Source organism: Canis lupus, chromosome 19, assembly GCF_003254725.2.
Source record: "Canis lupus dingo isolate Sandy chromosome 19, ASM325472v2, whole genome shotgun sequence".
Lineage (NCBI taxonomy): Eukaryota > Metazoa > Chordata > Mammalia > Carnivora > Canidae > Canis > Canis lupus.
Window position 1 is genome coordinate 23,824,958 of NC_064261.1, and position 15,140 is coordinate 23,840,097.

At 56.4% G+C, this 15,140-nt stretch overlaps 2 protein-coding genes across 17 annotated transcripts in view; one reads left to right on the forward strand and one right to left on the reverse strand.

Moving 5' to 3' along the window:
• Window positions 1–9,900, forward strand: part of LIMS2 (LIM zinc finger domain containing 2) — a 46,335-nt gene extending 36,435 nt beyond the window's left edge. For 8 of the 16 annotated variants that reach the window (XM_049097231.1, XM_049097229.1, XM_049097230.1 and 5 more), the window contains exons 5-7: window positions 5,301–5,450; window positions 6,049–6,199; window positions 8,673–9,900. In XM_049097231.1, coding sequence (XP_048953188.1) covers window positions 5,301–5,450; window positions 6,049–6,199; window positions 8,673–9,152 — 781 coding nt within the window. In that variant the 3' untranslated portion in view covers window positions 9,153–9,900. Of the gene's footprint in view, window positions 1–5,300; window positions 5,451–6,048; window positions 6,200–7,105; window positions 7,199–7,826; window positions 7,876–8,022; window positions 8,099–8,672 lie in introns of all 16 variants that reach the window. The other 8 variants (XM_049097233.1, XM_025435936.3, XM_025435933.3 and 5 more) reach the window with 2 other exon arrangements.
• Window positions 9,901–10,560: 660 nt separating this feature from the next.
• MYO7B (myosin VIIB) overlaps window positions 10,561–15,140 on the reverse strand; it is an 85,957-nt gene continuing 81,377 nt past the window's right edge. Inside the window, exons 41-48 of the mRNA XM_025435919.3 lie at window positions 14,098–14,211; window positions 13,699–13,786; window positions 13,027–13,133; window positions 12,357–12,542; window positions 11,933–12,049; window positions 11,663–11,746; window positions 11,357–11,476; window positions 10,561–10,963 (exon numbers count right to left, since the gene is read on the reverse strand). Of these exons, the coding sequence (XP_025291704.1) occupies window positions 10,862–10,963; window positions 11,357–11,476; window positions 11,663–11,746; window positions 11,933–12,049; window positions 12,357–12,542; window positions 13,027–13,133; window positions 13,699–13,786; window positions 14,098–14,211 (918 nt within the window). The 3' untranslated portion in view covers window positions 10,561–10,861. The remainder of the gene's footprint in view (window positions 10,964–11,356; window positions 11,477–11,662; window positions 11,747–11,932; window positions 12,050–12,356; window positions 12,543–13,026; window positions 13,134–13,698; window positions 13,787–14,097; window positions 14,212–15,140) is intronic.

The window sequence follows — 15,140 nt, forward strand, 5'->3', positions numbered from 1 at the left end:
GGCAACAGGCCTGGGCTTCCAAGCCTGCTCAGAGGACAGTAGAGGGGGACAGTGAATGGGGAGGCTGAGAGGCTGAGCAGCCTTGTTTGGTGGAATGAGAGGGGACTCTTTCAGGACACTTGCTGTAGGGTCCTTGTGTCTTGCCCTGTATAATTAGGCTCCATTCGGACGTGCGGAATAAATCATGGCCTTTATCTTGAGTGAGGCACAGCTGCGGGCCGCCTCATAATGGGGCGCTGTCTGGGCCTGTGAGGACATGGTACAGCCCACGAGGCTGGCCCTTACCTGTGCGGGCTCCTCCTTTGTACAGGAGGCCTGTGAAGATGGCCACTGCTGCCCAGTCCCTAGGTGTCCCCAAGACCCCTCCCAGGGGTGGCTCAAGGCTGGGGGTCCAGGTGTTGGCAGTGGCTGCTACTGAGCATGCCTCCCTGTCTTTCCCCAGATAATAACATTGGGAACAAAATCACCATGCTCGATCTCAAAAGACCTTTAAGTTTTTTAGTTAAAACATTAAAAATGTACATAGCTATCATTGAGAAGTAACTACTATGTATACAATTTTAAACTCGTTTTCCACATAATCGTGTGCAGTTGGGATTATGGCCCATTTCACAGATGAGGAAACAGGTTCAGAGAGGTGAAGTAACTTGCCAGGAAGGGGCAGCATCAAGAATTGTGCCCAACAGGATACAAAATCAATGCCCAGAAGCCAGTGGCATTTCTATACACTAACAATGAGACTGAAGAAAGAGAAATTAAGGAGTCAATCCCATTTACAATTGCACCCAAAAGCATAAGATACCTAGGAATAAACCTAACCAAAGAGGTAAAGGATCTATATCCTAAAAACTACAGAACACTTCTGAAAGAAATTGAGGAAGACACAAAGAGATGGAAAAATATCCCATGCTCATGGATTGGCAGAATTGATATTGTGAAAATGTCAATGTTACCCAGGGCAATGTAACACGTTTAATGCAATCCCTATCAAAGTACCATGGACTTTCTTCAGAGAGTTAGAACAAATTATTTTAAGATTTGTGTGGAAGCAGAAAAGACCCCGAATAGCCAGGGGAATTTTATAAAAGAAAACCATATCTGGGGGCATCACAATGCCTGATTTCAGGTTGTACTACAAAGCTGTGGTCATCAAGACAGTGTGGTACTGGCACAAAAACAGACACATAGATCAATGGAACAGAATAGAGAACCCAGAAGTGGACCCTGAACTTTATGTTCAACTATTTTCGATAAAGCAGGAAAGACTATCCACTGGAAAAAAGACAGTCTCTTCAATAAATGGTGCTGGGAAAATTGGACATCCACATGCAGAAGAATGAAACTAGACCACTCTCTTGCACCAGACACAAAGATAAACTCAAAATGGATGAAAGATCTAAATGTGAGACAAGATTCCATCAAAATCCTAGAGGAGAACACAGGCAACACCCTTTTTGAACTCGGCCACAGTAACTTCTTGCAAGATACGTCCACGAAGGCAAAAGAAACAAAAGCAAAAATGAACTATTGGGACTTCATCAAGGTAAGAAGCTTTTGCACAGCAAAGGATACAGTCAACAAAACTCAAAGACAACCTACAGAATGGGAGAAGATATTTGCAAATGACACATCAGATAAAGGGCTAGTTTCCAAGATCTATAAAGAACTTCTTAAACTCAACAGCAAAGAGACACCTGGGTGGCTCAGCGGTTTAGCACCTGCCTTCAGCCCAGGGCATGATCCTGGAGTCCCAGGATTGAGTCCCACATCAGGCTCCCTGCATAGAGCCTGCTTCTCCCTCTGCTTGTGTCTCTGCCTCTCTCTCTGTGTCTCTCATGAATAAATAAATAAAAATATTAAAAAAAAAAACTCAACAGCAAAGAAACAAACAACCCAATCATGAAATGGGCAAAAGACATGAACAGAAATCTCACGGAGGAAGACATAGACATGGCCAACACGCACATGAGAAAATGCTCTGCATCACTTGCCATTAGGGAAATACAAATCAAAACCACACTGAGATACCACCTCACACCAGTGAGAATGGGGAAAATTAACAAGGCAGGAAACCACAAGTGTTGGAGAGGATGCGGAGAAAAGGGAACCCTCCTACACTGTTGGTGGGAATGTGAACTGGTGCAGCCACTCTGGAAAACTGTGTGGAGGTTCCTCAAAGAGTTAAAAATAGACCTGCCCTACGACCCAGCAATTGCACTGCTGGGGATTTACCCCAAAGATACAGATGCAATGAAACGCCAGGACACCTGTACCCCGATGTTTATAGCAGCAATGTCCACAATAGCCAAATGTGGAAGGAGCCTCGGTGTCCATCGAAAGATGAATGGATAAAGAAGATGTGGTCTATGTATACAGTGGAATATTCCTCAGCCATTAGAAACGACAAATAGGGATCCCTGGGTGGCGCAGCGGTTTGGCGCCTGCCTTTGGCCCAGGGCGCGATCCTGGAGACCCAGGATCGAATCCCACATCGGGCTCCTGGTGCATGGAGCCTGCTTCTCCCTCTGCCTGTGTCTCTGCCTCTCTCCCTCTCTCTCTCTCTCTTCTGCGTGGCAAAAAAAAAAAAAAAAAAAAAAAAAAAAAAAAAAAAAAAAAGAAACGACAAATACCCACCATTTACTTCGACGTGGATGGAACTGGAGGGTATTATGCTGAGTGAAGTAAGTCAATCGGAGAAGGACAAACATCATATGGTCTCATTCATTTGGGGAATATAAATAATAGTGAAAGGGAATATAAGAGAAGGGAGAAGAAATGCGTGGGAAATATCAGAAAGGGAGACAGAACATAAAGACTCCTAACTCTGGGAAACGAACTAGGGGTGGTGGGAGGGGAGGAGGACGGGGGGTGAGCGTGAAGGGGTGACGGGCACTGAGGGGGGCAGTTGACGGGATGAGCACTGGGTGTTATTCTGTATGTTGGCAAATTGAACACCAATAAAAAATAAATTTATTATTAAAAAAAAAAAGAATTGTGCCCAAGCATGTGTCACTCCAAAACTTAAGATTTGTGTGTGTTAGTTTTGGTTTGTTCCAGTTTTTCTGTTGCACCTTGATGCCAGAATTCTTCATGAATGGTTCCATCTTCATTCTACCAAGAAAAAAATTCTGCAGATTGTCTTTGGATTTGGTGCTGGGATCAGGTCTGCTGAAAAGGTGCTTCCCAGAGCACCTGGTGGCTCAGTCAGTTACGTGTCGGCCTTCAGCTCAGGTCATGGTCTCGGAGTCCTGGAATCAAGTCCTGCTCAGCGAGGCTCCCTGCTCAGCAAGAAGCCTGCTTCTCCTTCTCTCGCTCTAATATAAATCAATTAAATCTTAAAAAAAAAAAAAAAGGAAAAGACGTTTCTTATCTGGGGTTTCTTGTGGGGTGCAGGGCTCCTCGATTTGGTCTCTGCTGGAAGCCAGTGGAGTTTGCAAGTGTGTGATCAGGGCCTGGCTGCTCCCCTGTGCCACCCCGCATGGAGATCTGGAAGGACCGGCTCACATGAATTTGAAACAAGGCTGTCTGCCTGGCTATTCCTGTTGTTGGGTGGTTGCTGACAGTAGCTGTGAGGGAATCGACTGTTGTAGCAGAATTCTGTGGAGTTGTGCTAATTTCTGTAGCTTTGAAACAAAAGTTATTCCATTCGGCTTGAGTGTTGTCCTAATGCTAAGAGTAGTCACCAAAATTGGGAGTGGAGTCATAGGGAATAAATGCTGTGTGTGTGACAGAGACACAAGCAGGTGGCGGGTGTGATGTGGAGAGGGTAAACCACAGAGGTCTGGTGGCTGGGGGTTTGGGGGCGCAGCTCTGCTTGGGCCTGCTGTGGCGGGGGGATCTGGGTGTCTGGGTGAGTGGGGTAGGCACAGGGTTCCGGAGACTGAAGGCACAAAGCCTTGGTCAGGGAGATGAAGACTGCAGCAACGACAGGCCCGTCTGTGTCCCGTGGGTAGGTGGAGCCAGGGGGCCCTGCTGAGGGGCCCGACTCCTAGTTCTGGCCTGGCTGCTGTATTGTCAGGGGAGATGATACCCACTGTCTCTCCTTCCTCTCTTTTACAATCATTCATTCACTCATGTACCGCAGACTCAGCTTAAGGGGCTACCTTGTGTGGGGCACAGCCTGGAGCCAGTCAGCAGCTTACCAAGTGGCTCCTGGGCACTCATTTGGCCCCTTGGCCTTCACACAAGCTGGGGAGATGAGACATGCATAAGGCAGGCAGCCGGCAGTGTTACGCTGTGGGGAGTCCAGAACCAGGTGAGGTGGCAGGCATGTAGCCGAGGCTGTGGACAGTGAGTTGGCCTCCCTGGCATCTAGGATCTGTCCATCATACCTACTTGCAGGATCCTGAGTCTGAGAGTTGATCTCTGAACTAGATTCCTTGATCTGCCTATAAAAGAGGCTGACTGTGGGTATTAGGTCCCCATGGAGGCTGCTGAGGGGTAGAGAGCCTCCCCATGGATGGGCGCCTGGGAAGGCAGGAGGGGAGGGCCCGGATGCATCAGGACTGCTTACAGATGAGGTGGCAGGTGGGGATGGGAGTAATGCATTGGGGCCTTGTACATCTTTGCTTGGGACCCTGCATGTAAATTCCTGCCATCGTTGAGGCACAAGGAAACAGAAACCATGTTGATTTCTCCCTTAATAGAGAACACAGCTGTTGCCCAATGCAAGGAGTAGCATCAGAAATTACTATGAGGTCTTTACAAAAAAGACTCTGTAATGATAGTTCCTGGGTTTGGGGTCCTCCATCTGACACAGCTGTGCTTGTCTCTGGATACAGAAAGCCTGTAGATGTATGGGTCCCTCTTTGTCTGAGAGACCCCAAAGGAAGGGGGTGTGCACCCTTGGCCACTATGCTGGGCACAGCAGGGTTTTCTAGCTGATAGTCATGATTTACTCATGCACCCATGTTCAAAGACATTTGAAAAATAAAGTTAATTTTTCAGCAAATGGCAATGAAATGTCCACTCTATTCCATATGATGTTCTAGGCTCAGAAAAAGCAGGGAGTAGAAAACTCCACATTTGCTCTGCCATCCAAAGACAGCAAATACCAACATTCTTTCTAGTCATTTTTTGCAGGACCCCCTTTGTAGAGGGCACATCTGTAGACTTCCTGGCCGCAGGATTAGTTAGCTTGCTCTTGTGGACCACTGGCCAAGCCTCTCGAGGCTTAGAGGCATTGTTAAAGCTGCAGGCGGGAGTCCCCGGGGCTCTTCTCCCAAGAGGTGGACCATGCTGTCTGGCAAGGAAGAGGGGGAACAGATAGTCGGCCCTTACACCTGCCTCACTTCCCACAGGCACCTGTGCCGGCCTTGTCACAACCGAGAGAAGGCCAAGGGCCTGGGCAAGTATGTCTGTCAGCGGTGCCATCTGGTCATTGATGAGCAACCCCTTATGTTCAAGAACGACGCCTACCACCCGGACCACTTCAGTTGCACCCACTGCGGGTATGTGTGTAAGAGGGGCAGGTGGTGAGCCGGGTGGGTGCCCCCCTCCCGGGGCAGTGATGGAACAGGGTGGGTGGACCAGTTGGAAAGGGGGTGCAGGGTGGAGGTAGAAGCATCACCGCAGGAAACACCTTTCTCCAGTGTTCAGGGAGCACTTGCATGAGGCCCCGCTGGAGACAAGGTGAGGGAGGGTTGGGCCCCAGGACGCTGGGTTGAAGGAATCAAACACTTGGAGGGCGAGGGCAGGGTGGAGGGGATCCTGTAGAGGATCCCTCGTGCATGCCCCAGACACTCAGTCTGGTGCAGAGGGGCCAGAGAACAGATCTGCTTCTCAGAGGGCCTGACAATGCACAACACAGGCGGCCTTCTGAGAGGCCTGTGCAGGAATCTTGTGCCCTGGGGCCTGTCTGGGGCACAGGAAGTCCTCGAAGGGACCAGGGATCAAAGAGCCGTCTGCTCCAGGCACTCTATTGGACCAGAGAGGCGCCTCTCCAGAAGCTGCTCCCCAGGGCTGGAGGGGCCAGGGGGACCTGCCCGTGCCAGTGCAAGCCCTGAAGAGGGGCAGGGGTGTCACCTGGGGCTCTGCTCTATCTTCCAGGAAGGAGCTGACCGCAGAGGCCCGAGAGCTGAAGGGAGAGCTGTATTGCCTGCCCTGCCATGACAAAATGGGCGTCCCTATCTGTGGGGCCTGCCGCCGGCCCATCGAAGGCCGTGTGGTCAATGCGTTGGGCAAGCAGTGGCATGTGGAGGTGAGCGAGGCCAGGAGGTGGCGGTGGGCTCACTGTTATATTTGGAGTCCGGCCCTGCAGCTCCTCCACACTCCCACTGCCAGGCCACTCGGCTTGCTTCTTCCTCTGGGTGCTGCCCCTCCTTGTCCCTGGCCTCCGCAGGAGCCAGTAGACCTAAGGCACAGACCACGGTCAGGCAGCTGCATCCACCTACTTTCCTCTCCCCTCCTGGCCTTCTAGAAGATTCCGAAGTCACGAGAAAACTTTGGGGACAGTCTGCCTAAAGGCACCATCTGGCATTATGGTTGACAGAACTGGCTGTGTACAGCCTCATGTAGATACAGAAGCTGGGCACACCTGCTGGTGGAGCTCCTCAGGTGTGTGTGCCTGGGGCACCTGGAACACTCGCCTCCACGCTGTGGGCTCCGATGGCCTTGCAGACACTCGTTGGAAGGGAGGCTTGTGTTCCCTGGGGCCCTGACTAGTCTGTCCCCCAGAAGCCCTGCCATGGGTGGCTTCTTTGGGAGGCTTCCGATGCAGGCCCTGGCCCCGAGCCTGGTGAGGAGGGCAGATCCCCACACACCATGTGAATGGGAAGACGCTGCTCAGTGGCTCCGGGGCTTGTAGGGGATGCCCCTGACACAGGCAGGCACCATGCTCATAACAGAGCAGGCCCCCCAGAGGGCCACCCTGCCACAGGTACCTCACCAGCACGCGGCAGCTGGCACTGAGGTTGCGGCAGGTAAGAGCAGCTCTGGACAGGATGGTGCTGGGTCACTGAGCATTAGGAAAGGAGTGGGGTTGGCTGCCTTGCGGGCAGTCCATGCAGGTCCATGCCGCCTGCCAGTTCTGACTCCAGGGTGGCCCTCCACCTCCTGGGGTGGTCGCTCCAGCCCTCAGCTGCCCTGCTGTCCCCTTTCCTCTCAGCACTTTGTCTGCGCCAAGTGTGAGAAGCCGTTCCTGGGGCACCGGCACTATGAGAAGAAGGGCCTGGCCTACTGTGAGACCCATTACAACCAGGTGGGGCCTGGGGGCAGACAGTGGACGGGCAGGGCCTGTGAAGCCCGGGGCCAGGGGGCGGCCGGGGGCAGTGGGGGCCTTCAGGGAGGCGAGGTGGCATGAGTGGCTGGCACACAGCCAGCACCCATTGGGGCAGGAGAGGACCAGGGTGGCCCCTTCAGAGCCTGTGCTGGGTGCCAAGGCCAGGCCGTGTGCTGGGCGTCCTGGGAGACTCTGGCCCCGACGTGCTGTGGGAACTGAATGAGAGGGCCGTGAGCATCCTAGCTTCATGGGAGTGATGGTGCCGCCGTCCTCCTCCCTCCCAGTCTGCAGAGCTGCCCAGTGGCTGTGCCACAGAGGTCAGGGGCTAGGCCCTGGGGCGTGCCCTCTCATGGACCCCAGCAGGGGTAGTGGGGTTCTCCCCAGGAGCAACGCCTCAGCCTGCAGTCTGTCCCAGGGTGGTGATTCTGTTGAGCCAGGGGTGCCCTCACTTCAGGCCTGAGGCTGCACCCTGGCAGGAGGGGCCCAGGAGTCTGAGGAGGATGCTTGAGAGCAGCTGTTGGGGGGTGGGATGGGGGTCAGTGGCAGCCTTGGCCCTGCGCCAGGGCGTGACTGCCCACCACAAGTTTGACACCTGCTACGTCCACAGCTCTTTGGGGACGTCTGCTATAACTGCAGCCATGTGATTGAGGGCGATGGTAAGGATCCTCTGTCCCTGGCCTGTGCCCCCCTTGCCCCCCTGCATGTGTCTGCTCTCCCTCTGGCACATGAGTCCTGCAGCTGCAGGCCCAGCTGGTTCCACCCAGCCTGGGCCTGCTGAGCCTGCCTGCCTCTGCCCCTCGCAGTGGTGTCAGCCCTCAACAAGGCCTGGTGTGTGAATTGCTTCTCCTGTTCCACCTGCAACAGCAAGCTCACCCTGAAGTAAGTGGTGCCGGCCTTCTGGGGGGCCCAGTGTGGGCAGACAGGGGACTGCACCGTGTCTTCCTCCTGGAGCCTGCCATGGGAGCTCACATTTGAGTGGGCTTCCCCTGGGCTCTTCATCAGGCTTTTCCAGAAAGCCTGCTGTGGTCGGGGCCTGGGGCTGCCAGGGCCCCCAGGACATCGTGAGGGTTGGGGGGAGGCGAGCCTCCAATACACCAGCAAAGACACTGGGCTCTGGCGAGGGAAGGGCATTCTGCTCAGGGAACAGCACATTTGAAGCCAAGGAGTCCAACCACTGGCTCCTCCAGGAAGCCACAGGAGGTGCAGAGTGGCTGGAGTTGTGAGGTGAGACAGAACCCGGGTTTCTGAGGACAGCGGGGAGTTATGGATGGTTCTGGAGTATCAGAAGCTTCTGGGAGGGAAAGGAGGCTTGGCAGCCTGTTTCCTCATCCTCCGTGACCTCTGGCTGGAAGCTCACCCCGCAACCTGGACTGCTAGGGGCCGGGGCTCTGCTTCTGCAGAGCCTGACTTGGTGGGGCCAGGAGCCCTCCTGACTGCTGGACCTCCTCCCCAGGAACAAGTTTGTGGAGTTCGACATGAAGCCCGTGTGCAAGAGATGCTACGAGAAGTTTCCATTGGAGCTGAAGAAGCGGCTGAAGAAGCTGTCGGAGCTGGCTGCCCGCAAGGCCCACCCCAAGTCTGTGGGCCTCAACTCCGCCTGAGGGACCTCCTGCCTGCCCTCTGCCTCCATGGCCCCCTACCTGCTAGTGACCCTGCTCCTGGTGCCCCTTCCCATTGCTGCCTCCACTCCGCATCTCTGCTCCCTGTCTGTGGCCTCCCCTTCCTTCCTTCTTTCCTCCCCTCTTCTTCCCCCCTCATCTCTTCTCCTTCCCTCCCTCCCCCATCCACCGGTTCTTCCCCTCTTCCCTCTCCTCCCCATTCTCTTTGCTCACTAACCCCCCTTTTACCCCTAATCCCTCATCTCTGTCTCCTCCCCAGGCCTTTCTTCTCTCCCTTGCTATGGGCTCCTCTCTTTCCTTCTACAAAGGCATAGGGCAGATGCAGGGGCCTTGAGCCTAGGACAGGCCTGTGCCCACAAGCCTTAGCTCTAGGTCCTCTGGGGACATGGGAGCCTCAGCGCCTGGGGTCTCCTGGCCCTGGTCATGGGCCACTGCTCCCAGCCTTGCTCGTCCTGATCTGTCCCACTCCTGCAGGGGCACCCGGCAGCTCACGTCCTCCTGCGTGGGAGCTTGACCAGCTTCCACCCCAAGGTGGTCCCACTCTCCACAAATGGCCCTGGGGGCCACAGCCAGGCGGCTGCTCCAGCCCTGTGACCCTGACCATGAGGATGGGGGCCTCTGGCGACCACCCTTTCACCCTTGGCCACATGCTCACGCAAACAATTAGGATCCTTGTGCTTAAACCATGTCGGTAAATCTTGCCACTGTACCCCTCAAATCATCAGGAGGGACAAGGACTCCACCCCCACCCTTGTTGTCACTCAGGAAGCCTCCTTCCTGAAATCCGGCCTTGGCTACTCCACTCTGGGCCAGCAGCCACTGTGGTTCCCCCAAGCCCCTCTGTGGTCCCCATAGCACCTCAGGCTCCCTGCTCCCTCCACAAGGGCACATGCTGATCCTCTGGGTGCAGCTGGCCAGGGGGCAGAAGGTAGTGGGAGGCTCATCCTCCCACTCACTTCCGGGTGGGTGGGTGGCTCATTCCGACCCTCCAGGGAGGACACTTCCTCCGTGGCTAGCACAGGATGTGGTGCTTGCACAATGAATGAAGGCTTATTTACACGACCACATGGCTTGCTTGGTTTTTGACATGAGAGTGAGGACGTGAGGCAGCAGCCCCTGTGGACATACTGCTTTGAGGGTGTTGAATGCTTAGAGAAGCAGACACCATACAAGACAGGTGACAGAGAGGTCCAGTTGGGATCCAGTCCTTGTTCTCAGGGGCAGGCTGCTGTCAGGCCTTGGAAACAAGTCCAGCCAGAAACCCTCAGTCCATGAAGGCTGGCTGGGTGGGCAGGATGGGTGGGTAGGATGGAGCGGGCCAGCATGGTGGGGATGACCCCAGGCCGCTAAGGCCCTGCATCCAGCTCTGCTCCTGCCTGGGCACTGGCCTTAGCATGAAGCCAGCAACCAGAGAGCAGGCAGGCCTGGCCGCACCCACCCCAGGCCCTCCCGGCAGCGGTCATGTATCCCAGTGCCCCATGAGGGAAGGAGAAAGGTATGCTGGGGGGCCTCACAGGAAGAGGAGGGAGGAAGGGAGAGGAAGGGAGGAGAGAGAAACGGATGAAGTCATTCTCTGAGAATGGGGTTGTCATCCGGGTGTCCCCAGAGAAGTCACAATGTGACTTGCTTTTTCTGGAAGAGTCCTTTTGCTGGCCAGTGCCTCCTAGGCCTCCTGCCCACCTGACCCTCCTGCTCCACCTTCTCTCACTAGCACACTGCACACTGCTTCAGGAATTTTTATTGAACGTTCTTGGGGGAGTCCTTTCAGCCATCCACTCATCAGCCTGGAGCCCGATACTCCCAGCCCTGTCCTGGGCTCCCCACTTTGGCCTCCATGGTCACACCTTCAGGAGAGGAGACCTGCCTGGTGTGCTGAGGGTAGTGGAGCTGTGTTCTGGGGGGAGAGCAGCATGAAAGGGCTGTCTGCAGAGTGTAGGCCCTGGGCCAAGGAGTCGTACTAGGCAAGTGCCACGAGGACCCCAGACTGGGGAGGGGAAGTGAGTGGGCAGGTCAGCTCCCAGTGCTAAGGATCAGCCAGGGCCGGGGTCTGGGAGCCCCGCTGCTTGTTCATGGCGCTCAGGAGCTGCTGCACATACGAGGTCAGCAGGTCATCCATCTTGTAGCCCTGGACAGGGGAAGGGGGGTTGGAGGCTGTGAGGTGCAGTGGCAGTGCCTCCCTTCGGCCTCAAGGACACCCTGTACAGGGAGGTGACGTGCAAACAGGGTTCCTGCTGCTGAGAACAGAGTCTGCCTCCCTCCTCAGAGTGCCCAGGACCACAGGGCCCACGCCAGGCCTTCCCTCATGATCCCTGGCTGACACTCCCAGCCTTTTCCTTGCTGCTCCTCCTTCCAGACTCTGACGGCCCTGCCTGGCCTAGCTCACCCTGGGCACAGGAAGCCAGGCCCTCACAGGGAGCGACTTGCCTGGTGGCAGTCTGGGGTCAGGGTTGGGGAAACGTAGTCCCTGGGGCCTCTGCGTCCTGTAGGTCTGGATGAGGGGAAGGGACCTGGGACTCACCAGAGAGGTTTCACACAGCAGGCGGCTGCCCCGGGCCAGGCTCCCCAGTGCCATGTGGAAGTAGGTGCTGCCGCTGCTCCAGCTGGAGATCTTGGTGAAGGGGTAGGTGGTGAGCAGCTCCTGGGGACAGAGTGGGCCAGGGGGAGTAGGACACAGCTGAAGCCCAGGGGTCCTAGGCGCCCTAGGAAGGAGCTTGTCCTGGGGTCCTCCAGAGCCTGGGGAGCCATGTGAGGGGGGACAGGAGGGCAGGGGATACCACCTGTGCAGGGTAATTGGACCCGCCCCCCCCCGGGGCCCTGCTGCTACCTTGGTCTTGGGGTGGATAAGCAGAACCCCGTGCCGGTTGATGGCGATGAGGATGATGTCTGGGTAGGAAGGCTCCGAGGTTTGCTGGGGAGGGTGGGGTGGGCACAATGGTCACAGCCCAGCCGGGGAAGCCCGGGGGCCACCTCCCTGGGACACACACGTGCACTCACGTGCACACCTCCTCCTTCCAGGCCAGGTGGCCAGGCCCTCCCCTGGCGTGTATTTAAAGAGACACTCAGGCTGCTGGGGGCAGGGCTGTGTGAGGCCTACCTTCACCTCGAAGAAGGCAGACCCAAATGTGGGCCACCGGCAGATCCCCTTGAGGAACGCCACCTTGGCCTCCTCTACTGTCTTGTCCTTGTGCTTGTCATAGGCCAGAAGGATGTTCTGGGGGATGGTAAGGGCCAGTGAGCACCTGAGTGGGGCCAGTGCCCTACCAGGGCCTTCGCACAGGGTCCCTGGGGCCCTAGTCCAAAGCTGCACCTCGATGCCTGCGGCCAGACTGGGGGGCTCCTAGAGCCTGGTGTGTCCTCCACACACAGAGAATCAGTCTCTGATGTACTGGGGACGGCATGGGGAAGGGGTGACACTTGCAGGCACAGCATGCCCTCCATGTCCAGAACGTGCTCATCTTGCCTAGGCAGGGCCTGGCACCCATGGACCCAAGGGCCCCCTCCCCAAACCCATCAAGGACCTTTCTCCATTCCTCGGAGGACATGAGACGTGTCAGGTTCTCAGGCACAAGCTCCCTCAGGATCTTGGGGATACTAGCTAGCTGGGACCGGTTGTTGTCAAACTGGGCCTTGTAGATGAGGCCGGCCAGGTGGACAGCATCCTCCTGTGAACACTTGTGGAATCCACGAAGGTACTTGGGCAGCTCCTGGGTGATGGACGTATTGGCTTAGGCTGCTGCCCCCAACCCTCTGAGTTTAGGCGGCAGAGGTACTGGCTCACCCCCGGTCAGGAGACAGAGCCAGCAAAGCCTAAGGCCCATGGGGGAGGGTCTCGGGCAGGGGCAATGACCACCAAGTCAGGGCAGGGCTTCCTGATGTCTGGCCATAGAGGTGGTGGCCTGCCCTGTGTGGTTGGGATCTTCTGTCCCCTCCCCTTCTCAGCAATCATGCTGCCGGTGCTGGTCAGTCACCTCCCGAGGGCTGCTGTCCCTCTGCTCCTGGCTGCAGAACTCTCAGGGGCTCAGACTGCCCACACATGGGGCCTAAGGGCCTCAAAAGCCCCTGCAGAGAGGGGTGTCCTGGAGCCAGGTGGCTGTGGGCCTGCTGCCTCCTCTCCTGCCGCTCAGGGCAGGTGTGTGAGGGATCAAAGCTGGACTCAAATACCCATGAGGAGGGAGCCTGCCTGGGTACCTGATGGTAATGAAGTACGGTGTCTGCATTCACATCCTTCCCCGGGGTCACGTTGAGCCACAATTTCCGCATGAAGTACACCTGGTAGGGGAGTGTCACGGGCGCCCCTGGGCAGGGGCGGATGGGGTAAGGAGTGGGTTACTGAGCACCCAGGCTGTCCTGTGACCCAGCAGACTGTTGGACCTGTGCTGCCCACCCCCTTTTGTGGCCGAGGCATTGCTGCCCCCCTCCCCTCACCCTGCCTGCAGCACGTGTGCCTCGATGCACCTCGCCCCCCTACATCACTGCTGTGTTTGCTCCTGCTGCCTCTCCTGCTGGAAAGCCTCATCCCCTCTTCCTCCCTAACCCCCATCTCCTCCTCATCCTTCAGGATAGCGTAGAGGCCATCCTGGCCGGGATGCTCCCGGACCTCCCTGTGGGAGTCAGCCCCACACACAGCCGTCATGACCCTGCATCCAGCCATCTGTTCTAGACTTGGCCCCAGGTCTAGCCATACCCAGGACTCAGGGGATATAAGGGGAATGAATGAATGAATGAATGGGCAGGGGCCGTGCAACAGGTGCCAGGGAAACCTTCTGACCCTGGCACAGGGAGGAAGACTGTCCCCTCTCTCCCTGCCTCTTCTACCCCAGCCACATCCCTTCTTCCTCACCCCTACCCTGCTCCCCTTACCTTCTTTCTGGGGCTTGTTTTTCTTCACCCAATCAGACACTTGCCGCAAGGAGTCAAAGAAGAAGTCTCCCTCCTTCTGGCTGATGACCTGGGGTGGATGGGGAGGAAGGCAGAGGGGTGTGCAGTAGAAGGGCTTCTGGGGAGTGCCCTCCTGGAGGGTGCGGAGCACCTGGGTCCAGCCAGCCCATCTATGGCCTGGGAGGCCCCATGCTCCTCAGCGTTGGGTCTCTCTGTCTTGGGGGCCTGTCCCCCCATTATGCTGCTCCATAAGCCTACCGACTTTTATCCTGCCAGCCTGTGTGCAGTGCGGGGCCTGGCCCAGGACACGGGGGAGAATGCCACATACCCCAGACATCTGCCTGCCTTCCCGCCACCCCTGGCCCACCCCGCCGACTGCACCTTGTCAGCAATCTTGATGAAGAGGCTGCAGCCTTCCCAGGAAGACAGCTGCAGCCTGGTGGCGATGCCCTGGCATACATCTCGCACCCGAGTGTAGGTGCCCACCTCCAGCATCTGGGCAGAGAGCAGTACATGAAGGTCTCAGGATGAGGCTCCGCCTGGCATGACCCCTCACAGCCTGGTGCTGTTTCTCCTAAGGACGGGCTCGGGGGGCGCCTGGGTGGCTCAGTTGGTTGAGTGTTTGACTTGAGATTTTGGCTCAGGTCATGATCTCAGGGTCGTGGGATAGAGCCCTGCACCCACTACACTCAGTGGGAGTCTGCTTGACATTCTCTCTCTCTCTCTCTGCCCCTCCCCCACTCATGTATTCTTGCTCTCTCTCAAATAAATAAATAAATCTTTAAAAAATAAAGACTGTCTGGACATGCCTTAGCCTTCCCTTCTAGAAAACTGGGCAGATGCTTATGTTGTTCAGAGTTCACTGTCTTGAGGGCCCAGGAGGCTCAGCCTTTTGAACTTGGTTTGAGAGCCCTGTAGCCAGACTGTGGGAACTTTGCCTTGTGGGACCCACTGGCTCCAAGATGATAAAGGCCATGCTGCCAGGGGCGGGGCGGGTGGGGGGAGGAGGAGCCGGCAGGGGAGCATGCTCTTCGGCCCCTCCTCTGCACCTCACTGCTGCCACTGGGCTGGAGGGGACTCTCTACCACAGCTGGGGTCGAAGGGACTCTCCCTCTCACCTGTCCTCTGCCATCTCCCACAGCCCACAGAGGCTGGGTCTCCAGGCAGCCCCAATGACAGCAGTTCTTCCTCCATGCCCCAGGACAGGGTCAGAAGCCTACAGGAGCCCTCTGCCCTAGGACCCAGCTTCGATGCCCACCCTTAGGGCCTCTTCACTCCTGAACCTTGGCCAGAATGCCTTCTCTAGACTTTCCTGACTTCCTGCTCTGCTGACAGCTACCACCTTCCCCCTGGGACAGCCCCTCTCTGTGCTGGCCCAGAGTGTCCCATATTCCTTTAGGACTTGCCACTGCACTAGCAACACC